The sequence below is a fragment of the Microtus ochrogaster genome, chromosome 8, assembly GCF_000317375.1.
Source record: "Microtus ochrogaster isolate Prairie Vole_2 chromosome 8, MicOch1.0, whole genome shotgun sequence".
Lineage (NCBI taxonomy): Eukaryota > Metazoa > Chordata > Mammalia > Rodentia > Cricetidae > Microtus > Microtus ochrogaster.
The window spans coordinates 30,052,321-30,062,320 of record NC_022015.1 but is presented as its reverse complement, the minus strand read 5'-3'; the positions used below and the strand labels follow the sequence as shown (position 1 = coordinate 30,062,320).

At 46.2% G+C, this 10,000-nt stretch overlaps 1 protein-coding gene across 3 annotated transcripts in view; it reads left to right on the top strand.

Annotated features, from left to right (window-relative positions):
* Positions 1-10,000, top strand: part of Ebf3 (EBF transcription factor 3) — a 116,275-nt gene that overhangs the window by 73,624 nt on the left and 32,651 nt on the right. For all 3 annotated transcript variants that reach the window (XM_005351429.3, XM_026781056.1, XM_005351427.2), the window contains exons 7-8: positions 4,525-4,606; positions 7,891-8,008. In XM_005351429.3, coding sequence (XP_005351486.1) covers positions 4,525-4,606; positions 7,891-8,008 — 200 coding nt within the window. The remainder of the gene's footprint in view (positions 1-4,524; positions 4,607-7,890; positions 8,009-10,000) is intronic.

The following is a 10,000-nucleotide window of genomic DNA, read 5'->3' as shown; positions in this document are numbered from 1 at the left end:
AGCTTCAGAGGACCTGAACCCTTCAAACAAACCACAGTCACATGTGCTTGAAGGGGCTTGAAGGGGCTCACAGTGAGACCACTTCCAAGTTCCCCTGTCCCCCTCAGTCACCAGGGTACCCTCAAAGCCCCCCACATTTTTATGGAGCCGGTATAGTTTTCCTTTGACCAGAGGAAAAGGAGTCATTACTGCATGGCTAGTGGCTTCAGCTGGGTAAGAACATCAGCGCGCGCGCGTGTGTGTGTGTGTGTGTGTGTGTGTGTGTGTGTGTGTGTGTGTGGCGCGGCGGGGTTGGTGAGTGGGTATTCATTACCTAACCCTTGCTGGCAGGCTGATTTTATCAGTGACTTGGCCGCTGGTAGCTCTTGATGGACGTGGGTGAGTTCGGAGCCGCCTGGAAACATGAAGGAAGGGCTGGTGTCAGATGAGAGGCATCTCATCAGCTCTTCTCTGACAAACCAAATTCATTCCTTATGTAATTGATAACGGCCTTGGCCAATTATTTCCCACATTACAATACACAGAGGCCCCCTTTACAGGTTTTGCAGGGCTGTAATTAGCTATGCTAATATCCCCTTTATTGGCCCTAATATTGCTCAACACCTTTTGCCATCCTGGAGCCCACTAGAGCCCCATGGCCTGTCAGGACTGCTGATTATTGAGAAGGATAGCTTTAATCAAACATAATTGCAGTTAATTTTTCTCTCCTGCTCTCTGTTGCCAGCGTCTAATGCCACGGACTCCTTGATATTCCATTAAATTACAATTAAACAGCCTCCTTTGTCTCTGATTGTCCTGAACACCACCACAAAGTTCTGTAGCCGTTTAAAGGAGAGCTGTTTGGTCCTAATTGCCTGCTAGCTCACAAAGGGCCAATTTACACAATACCCATGTAGAATTTAAACAGTTCATAATGTAATGGATATTACACAGGAGCCTAACACTACAATTAAAATGATTTTCATCAGATAGAGAAGCTTCGGTTAATCAGCTTCATAAAAGTAAATATAAATGAACTAATTCATAGCTTAAACACACAGAGATGGAGCCGACTTTGAAATTAGTTACTGTGGTGGGGGCTCTGTTCGCCCCTCATCCTGGGATACCCATGCTGGGCTCCGGTGGAAACGGTAGGTCCCGTTACTTGTTCTAGCCTCTCCCGAAGCAGCTTCATCCCTCTGCGGTCCTGTATTCATGTTACCATTGGAGTCTTGTTGTTGGGTCTTTGATGTAACACTATCAAAACAAAACTCTGAGCTCTGCTCATTGGGTGCTGTGGGCCACACCCTTCACAGCAGGAGGATAAGTGTTCCATCAGGAGGGGATTTTTCAACCTTAAACTCAAGTATGGGGCTAGGCCTCCTGGCCTTCCAGCCGAAGGCTTTGCTGTGTCGTGTTCCCAGCCTGCATCCTGGGGATCTCTGGCATTAGAAGAGTGAACCAGCCCTCCCAAGAATGAATGAGAACAGTATGGCCGCTGTCCTAATCTGTGCAACCCGGAGGAAAGTCTGTTTCCACAGTGATGGCCTCTTACTTCCTGCCTGAGAACTTTCTGGAATTTTTCATGATCTTTCCAAGAGGAATATTCCTGGGGATTGCGTGGTGTGGAGCAGTTTGTGTTTAGCCCCTGTCTTCCCCTCTGCCTGTAAGAAACAAGTAAATAAAGCCTATATTTCAAGCTTGATTTACTCTGGTTCCTACTGTGAAAGATGATGAGTCTTTAGGGAAATAAAGATGGGGTCAGGGAATTAGTGCACATAACGGTCATTTTGACGTTGGGCCAGCAGATGCCAGGGAAACACACTGTACACAATTAAGCATAATGTACTAATGACAGGTTAGAAATTTTATCGCCTCTTGGCGATCGAGCAGCAAATCCACATTTAGCAATAATAAAGAGTTTATTGGTGCTAAAGCCAAAGATTTTCTGACATACGAAGGGTTTTTTTCCTTTCATAACAGGAGTTTTAAATCCTTTGTGTACCAGACTCTGGAAGTGAGAGATGCAAAGTGGTTGTCAGATATTTCTTAGGAAACAGCCAATTAAAGGGTAATTGAGTAAAGGATGTGGGAATTGCCATTGGACCTCATGCGTGGGCATTCAGTTTTCTCACCCCTTTCCCAAACATTGCCACAGCACACCTCATGGAGCGCGTCCACTCCCACGCAACAGTGCGCAGTGTCAGCATGCTCGCCTCGACTGGGCTGCATGTCCCGCCTATGAATCCTTAATTGCATCCTAGGATTAAACAGGAACCAAACCACGGGTAAAAATAAGCACCCCTTGTGTGCAGAGGTTTCCCTCGAGCCTGGCAAGGTGGCGCTGGCTTGGGTGTACTTTGTGTCAGTGGAGCCGGGGAACTTGGAAAGGACCCTGCTCTGTATAGGGGTTGTTCCCGGTAGATCTTTCTCACGTACCCACAACCACTGCCGTTACATGCTCTGCATAGAAGAGCTGTGATTGCCACGTGCAAGAGAGAAAACAAGCATGAACATGTGTGCATGATGTCTGTGCCCGCTTCTGCTCCTAGCTGCCCTCCCCCCAGTGCTCAGGGAGCTCATGGCACCCAGCACCCAATCTGAACTGATGATAGTTAAAAGCCCCAGAATACCCAGGGCTCCTTAGGATGCCTTTAAAACCCACTCTGTTATGTTGGAGGTAAGAGGGCCAATCTGGCTAAACTGACATCAAGGAATTTAGAATAACCTCCTCAGAAAGGGGAGAAATGTTTCATTTTACAAAATAAAAAAAAAAAAGCCCCCGACACCAGCTCCACGTAGGTACCTTTGCGGATGAGCAGCTTCTTGCCGGCGCCTGCTCAGAAGATTAGCCGGGTGGTAATGTGGGGCATAATTGCGCCGTGTGGCTGTCCCTGAAGTGAAAACCTAATTGCCTGACAGGACGATAACTTTGTGGCGCCCTCACCTTGTTAGGCCCTTTCTGATGCAGTTCAAATGCAGTGTGGCCGCAGGTGCGCCTAATTTACCTCTCTGCAGAACGTGTGGAGTTTAATTGCACAGTGGTTGTTAGGAAAAATTGGTGGGTGGAATATCAAGTGACTTGCTCTAGCTGATGGCAGATGGTGTTAAGAGGCATTGTGAGCTAAGTGTATAGGTGAGTCGAGTTAATAAAAGATGTAAATTCTGGCCCAAAGTAGCAGGGACTCATGGTATGTAAGGAAATTTAATTGAATGGCCACCATTCTTAGCCTCATCAAAGGGGTTCTCTTCTGTCCTCCTTGGGTCTTCCAGGATGTGTTGGGAAGACAAACAGGTCTTATTCCATGGAGTCTTTTATTTTCTCGTATTGTAATCGCTAACGAAGAACCTGGAACACGAAAGACTGAATTCCAGGAAGTACTGTAATTTTATGAAGTACGATAAAACATCAATCACTTCCAAATAAGACACGTGATGTTCGGGGAGAAAATCCGAGAAGGCATTTTCTGTAGCCTTGCTGCTCAGGCTCTCACAGTGGCGATGTGCTAGCAGGGACTCTTCCTTCCACACACTGTGGAGATAGTGCAGGGACAGGCTCCACGAGGGAGGGGGGGTCTCACAGCCAGGCTGCCTAGTGTTCACCTGTTCGTACTAAGACAGCACATCTGTTTGTACGGGAATGGGGAAGGTGGGATGACTGCGTTTTCATCAACGCCTCTCAACACACGGTCAGGACTCCTGTATCTTTCTGCTGCATACAAGGCCAGGTCTGATGGGAGGTGAAGCTGGCTGTCTTGTTTGGCCTCTTCATTCCCACCAGGGCTGTTGCTCCTGTACTCTGTCTAAGCAAGAGTTTTGGTGGACACACCAAACCCACCAGCTAGTCGCTTAAAAACACAGAGATGGTCCACAGAAATCATGGAAACCTCACACCGTTCCCTTCCTGAGGGTTAAGCCTATTGTAACTATTTTTCTTTTTTTTAATTGAATTCATTCTTTGACTACTTTATACTCGTGTGTAATGCATTTTGAGTGCTCCCACACTCCTACTGCCGCTTTAAAACTTGGTCTTTGCTGGTGTATTTGCTTTAGCAAGATAAACGCTGCAAACTGGGGTTTCTAGATAAATGTAGCACATTCAATAGGATTTCAACTTTGATATTTTTACATAGATTCACCGTAAGTCACCCCTATGCTAAAAGTCAATTGTTGCTTATCCAAAATTCAAATTTTACTAGGCATTCTGCATCTTAATAGGCTGATGTCAGTGTCTCTGTCTGGGGTGGGTCTCTAAAGGCTAATAGTTAATGCAAGGATCCTTGCAAGATGAGATCCTTTGGAAAGACAGAGTTATTATAAATCTTGGGAATCTGTAGTGTCATCAGACAGCTGTGCAAATTGCCACTCAGAACGGAGCCCAGGAGCCTCTGTCTGCCAGCCTCACAGCTGCATTCAGCATTGCCCCCTACGTGGCAGCCAGCACAGTGGTGGCATCTTTTCTGTTATTTCTGCGCAAGCCTTTTATTTTTTTAAGTTGTCCTTTTATAGGCTAACCTTAACTGTGCATTCTTTGTGTTTTTGTAGATTCTTTCTAAAATTCTTCCTCAAGTGCAATCAGAACTGCTTGAAGAATGCAGGCAACCCCCGGGACATGCGGAGGTTCCAGGTACGCATCCCTCCAAGGCGCCAGTGCAACCTGCCCGTTCTGCCAGCGTTTCAGAGGCCTCCATTCTTCAGAAAGGCCATTAGTTCCCCAAGGCTAGCAACACACTAGATTTGATTTGTTTGATGAAAATAGGCAGATGAAGGGCTTGATGATGACTCAGTGGTTAAGAATGCTTACTGTTCTTGGGTTCAGTTCTCAGTATCCACATAGAGACTCCCAATCATCTCTAACTCCAGTTCCGGGAGATCTGACACCTCTTCTGTTCTCTAAGGACATCCACACCTATGTGGTCCATTTACTATACACATATACACTCAAAATTGAATAAATAATTTCGAGATACACATAAAATGCCTTTTAAATGATCTAGTGTTTTTTGTATGCCAGATGTGAGTCTGTGCAGAGTCAGGGAAGACAAGATGATCAGGTTTCCCACATCCTCCTGATAGCAGCGCTCAAAGCTTGGCCAGGCTGAAGATGCACATTTTTAGGGATTGAATGGCCAGTTGATTGATTGTCATTGTGTGTGGGGATGGCAAGTGGGAAAAGAACCATAATGTAAATGCTCTAGTGTGCTTGGTGTCTAGAGCCTCCTCATATAGGGTCTGCCCTTGCTTAGCACAAATGGCCCTAGCCTCCAAGGTTCAAGGTGTCTGACGTCCTCCATTTAGAGTCCAGCTGCCTCTTGTCTGTTCTCGATCTCAGCTTGCACGTGCCCATTTGCAGTGAGGATTTGGTCTGCAAGGGAGAGGATTTTTCATTGGCTTCAAGGGCTACTAGCTCTGACAGCATCCATGGTTTTCTTGTCTTTATGGATGATCAGAAGGCTCTGTCAGGGTCATGGGCTCTCTGTGTATGAGATAGGCTGTCTTGCTGATCTTTATTATAAAATTAGAAGAACTAAGCCCTGAATGGAAATGAATCCTTGGTTAGCTACATTACTGAGGGAATATTATTTGGGATGTCAGCTTTGTTGGTCAAGTATCTCACAGTATTTGAAGGGTTCTGTGTGTTCTTCAGGGAGGTATGTGATGCCTATCTTTTGCCTTCATGGCTCTTCAGGGAGGCAGGTCCATATGGGAGGTTGACCCATATTGACTTTTGTGATTGGGGATAGCATCTCTTGTAAAATACTTGACCACCTTCCATTTTTTTTTTATACACAAGAGACCACAAGACATGGGCAAAATTGGTCCATCTAGGCAGAGGAGGTCACACCAGACTGAGATGTAGGGTTCTGTTTGTCTCACCAGTGATGGAGCACGGCATCCGTCACAGTTGGCCCACCATGCATTGGGAGACCACAGTGACTCAGGTAACTTACCTCTCAGAAGGTTTGCCTGAACTTCTACATATCATGGTATACCTGATGCTTACAATGGTGCCACTTTCTGTATCTTCCTGCGGGTACACTGCAGGGTTGGCCCATACTCGGCAGCGCAATGTGTCTTATCTTCTCTCTTTCCCCATGCGACTAGTTTTTGTATAGGTGACAGAGCACAGTCAGTGTCCTTAAACATTCTTATTTTTACCTTTTCCTATGCTTCTAACACATCCTGGTCAAGTCTCTGCCTCGATACTGGTCAGGTCTCTTTACCAAAATTCTTTCAATGTTCAGGACAGGGTATACAGGTGAAGATCTATTGAACAAGAGCAGCCCTTGTGTCCCCTGGGCAGAGACTGCTAGGCCACAGGTGGTGCCATAGTGGCATCAGGAGCACCCAAGGCAATGCCAGATTTTCAGAACATGTACTGACCATTTTCTCAGTTCTGACAGTCTGATGTTATTGAGACCTTGCTATCCTGGCAGGCACTGGAGGGAAAGAATTCAAGAACACTGCCCACAGTAGCTGAGGGTGTGTATAATATCATGCCCCTGCACCATCATCTTATGGGGCCTGTGGTTTTAAAAGTCAGTTCTTTACACACATATTCCCATACAAGCTTGTCATTATTGTTTACAACTAAAATATTTTTTGACTTTTTCCTGTGTGTCTCTTTGAGACAGAGTCTGACTCTGTAGCCCAGGCTACACAGGGTTTATAAAAGATGGTTACAGTGGTTTTTGAGATTCCTGATGCCCTGGGTCCCTTACCTCAGTTTCCCCTGTCATAAACATGTCTGAAGGAGACTTACTGATGGATACTATAGTCTGGGTAGCATTGACTTTCCACCTCCAATTTCTATCTGGAAGTCTTCACTCCCCCCTCCCCTGCCCAGTGTTCTCAGGAAGAGCTGACCCTAGGACCTGGTTGGGTGGGGCTCTAGGGGTGTTTGAGCCGGGCATCCTTTATGTCAAATCTAGGCTCAAGTCCCACATTAAACCTAGGTTGAGCTCTTTGCTTTTCCAGGCCCTCTGGAAAGTAGTGCCCCACACTGACCCAACAGTGTTAGAAACGTAACAGCTAGGCCGCCCGTTGCTGTTGCCTGGGTCTGCTGAAGTGTGCCATTTCTGAGACACTTCCTGTAAGTTCACTGAGAAGAGAATGGTTGCCTTCAGCAAGGTGGTCCCTCTGTATGGTGGCTTCATTTTCTCTTCCCATGAGCCAGCCAAGAGGTCTACTCTGTCCTCCCTCTCTTCTTGGACGTGCTCTTAGCCTCTCCTGGACCCTTGCCACCTTCCCTATGAACTTGAGAAGGGTTTCTTTTCTCAGATTGAAAAACACTTCCACAATTCAAATTCAGTTGTTTTTTTCCTCAGGGGCAAGGAACTTCATTCTCAGACAGTAAACATAATTGTACAGTTGGCCCAGAGAGCGACTGCTGATAGAATGGGGGTAGCCGGGGTAGCAGTGAGAACCCTGATTTTATGAAGCTTTTTCGGGGGGACAACTGAGTCACTCCTCTTAGGTCTTCAGGAGAGGCGAGTCTCAAGTGAACTAATTTAAATTAGATAAACTATCTAATCAATATGTGAGCAGATCAATCAAAACAGAGACTTTCAAATGAGTGGCTAGAGGGGTATTTCGGAAGCTAATGGCTAGGAGAATATTTCTCTGAATTGAATCCACTTGTTAGCATAATAAGAGATTAAACCCTAATTAGTGGAGCACTTTTTTTTTTGAAAAGAAGCAATCTTGAGTCAAAACAAAACAAAACAACCCACCCCCATTAGCCAAAAAGAAAAAGAAAAAGCCGTGAATGCACTTCAGTTGGTGGAGAGGTTCCAGAATGAGTGGGGTCTCCTTAGCACAGCCTCTGAGCTGGCTTTTATCTCGCTCGCACGGCGCCCGCCCGTGCTGTCCTGTGCCAACTCCATTTTCAAATCCACTTCGTCTTCACAGGTCGTTGTATCGACAACAGTCAACGTGGACGGCCACGTGCTGGCCGTGTCTGACAACATGTTTGTGCACAACAATTCCAAACACGGGAGGCGGGCCCGCCGCCTAGACCCGTCAGAAGGTACGGCCCCTTCTTATCTGGAAAATGGTAGGCACATGCTACATGTATTTTTTTTTTTTAATTTGCAATGCTTCTTTTTCCTTTGTACCATCCTTCATGTTAATTCACGTGGAGTTGCTCTCACCAGGGCACCAGACCGCCCCAGCCCCATGGGGAAAGGCTAGCTTTCCTCAGGTGGAGAGAGGCCAGGCCTCTTCTTCCTCTCCCTTCGTGGTCTGCTTGGTCCTTACCTCCATCTCACCTGCCACGACCTTCATGTTATTGGTTTGTTTCTCAGCTTTCTTTTGCTTATCGTTTTCATTTGTTTGGCTTCATTTGACTTGTTAGCAGCTCCCATCCAGAAACGCACCCCAAACTCTCTGAGCATGCTTCCATGGCTGGCTGCTTCCTGGCCCAGCTAGCCCAGATGGGGAACTGTGTGGATCATTTCCTATCCTTGGCGAGAGTCCCTGTTTATGCGTGTGCTTGTGTCCACACACACATGAGAGAGAGTGGGGGGTGGAGGGGTGAGCAAAATAATAATAATAATAAAGTAAAAAAAGAAAGAAAAGGAAGCATAAAATGAGCCTTTAAAACAAGCACCTCTAAGTGATCGACTCTGTATCGTTTGTTAAGAGAATCTCAGTGGGACAAGTAGATAGAATCAAGAGACACTCGGCCATAAGCCCTCGGACACCTCCTTCTTCCTGCTTGCTCAGACTCACCCTGCCCAAGAGCCACTTCCTCTATCAAACACGCCAATAATCGTGAGACCTGATCAGTATGAGTTACTAGGAAGGGCAACATGAGGGTTTTTATTAAGTGACATGCAAACCAAACAACAGGATTAAATCCTTCAGAACAAAGATCCTATAAAACTAGATGGTTTTAAGACAAATCCTCCATCCTGAGGTGACGAATTCAAGAGCTGCCTGCGGGAGGCAGAGGCAGGGAAAGGAAGGGGGCGTGTTGAGGGTTATCTCAATGAAAGATGATGCCTTCGTAAAGCGCGGAAGACAATTTATGAATCTGCTGTGGTCCACAAAAATAAACTAATTTGTTTTTCTACATTAATGACTAAGGTATAGGAACAAAAATATAATAATTAAAGGTCGTCTTGAGCACCAGAGTCATTAGAGCCCGTGACGTATTGTTTATCTCCTTCTTGTGCACCGAAGGTAGGTGTGTGTTTTGCTTAGCAACCGTCACTAATGAGGCTCACAATTAAGAAGGTTGAATCCCTGGTCCTCAGTTCCTTGCTTCCCCAGAGAGCCTGAGCTTGCAATGTGATAGGTTCAAGGAAGCCTCCTCAGCCCTCTGGTGTTAGGTTGTAGTCCAAGTCCAAACACCACCCTCCTCTAATGAGCTATGATGACCCGAGCAAAGTGCAAGTATTTATTTTTGTAAGTAGCATGAGAAAGCCTTTGACTGCAAGCAGAAAACGTAACATTTAGCAAAATCAAGGCCACGAGTGACTACCTCACAGATAGAACCCGCCTCATCACGAGCCTTTTGTGGAAGCAATACTGGTCAGGCTTCCTTTATGTCTGTTTCGTAGGGTTTTATTCAGACTGAAGCCAGAGTCACTTTCTTGCCAGTGATTGCAAGGGCTGACCCATCCCAGAAAGCAGTTAAAGGTGTTAAAATGCATATTGCTGACTCAGAGGAACAGCAAACGGAAGTCTCCAAGGAAAAGTCACCCCTCTTCAGCAGCAGTGTGATTATGTCTTGTTTTATTTTGTTGCCATCAATGGTCAGTCCTCAAGTGCCCTACGAAAGACCACTGGTTTTCCGCCCTTGGATGCGTCATTTCCTGAGGGAGCTACCGTTTAAGAAGTTCATTTTAAGATCTGGGTGTTCTGTTCCAAGAGCCCCTTGACTATCTTGTGCCCAGTTTTAGCCTGTGCCATAGGGGCAGGGTGCTGGCTTTGAATCAGTCTTATGTTCTTCAAGGAGAAAGCGCCCCCATAAACCACAGATCCCTGCTCCCGTGCAGCCTCTCCCAGCTAACGC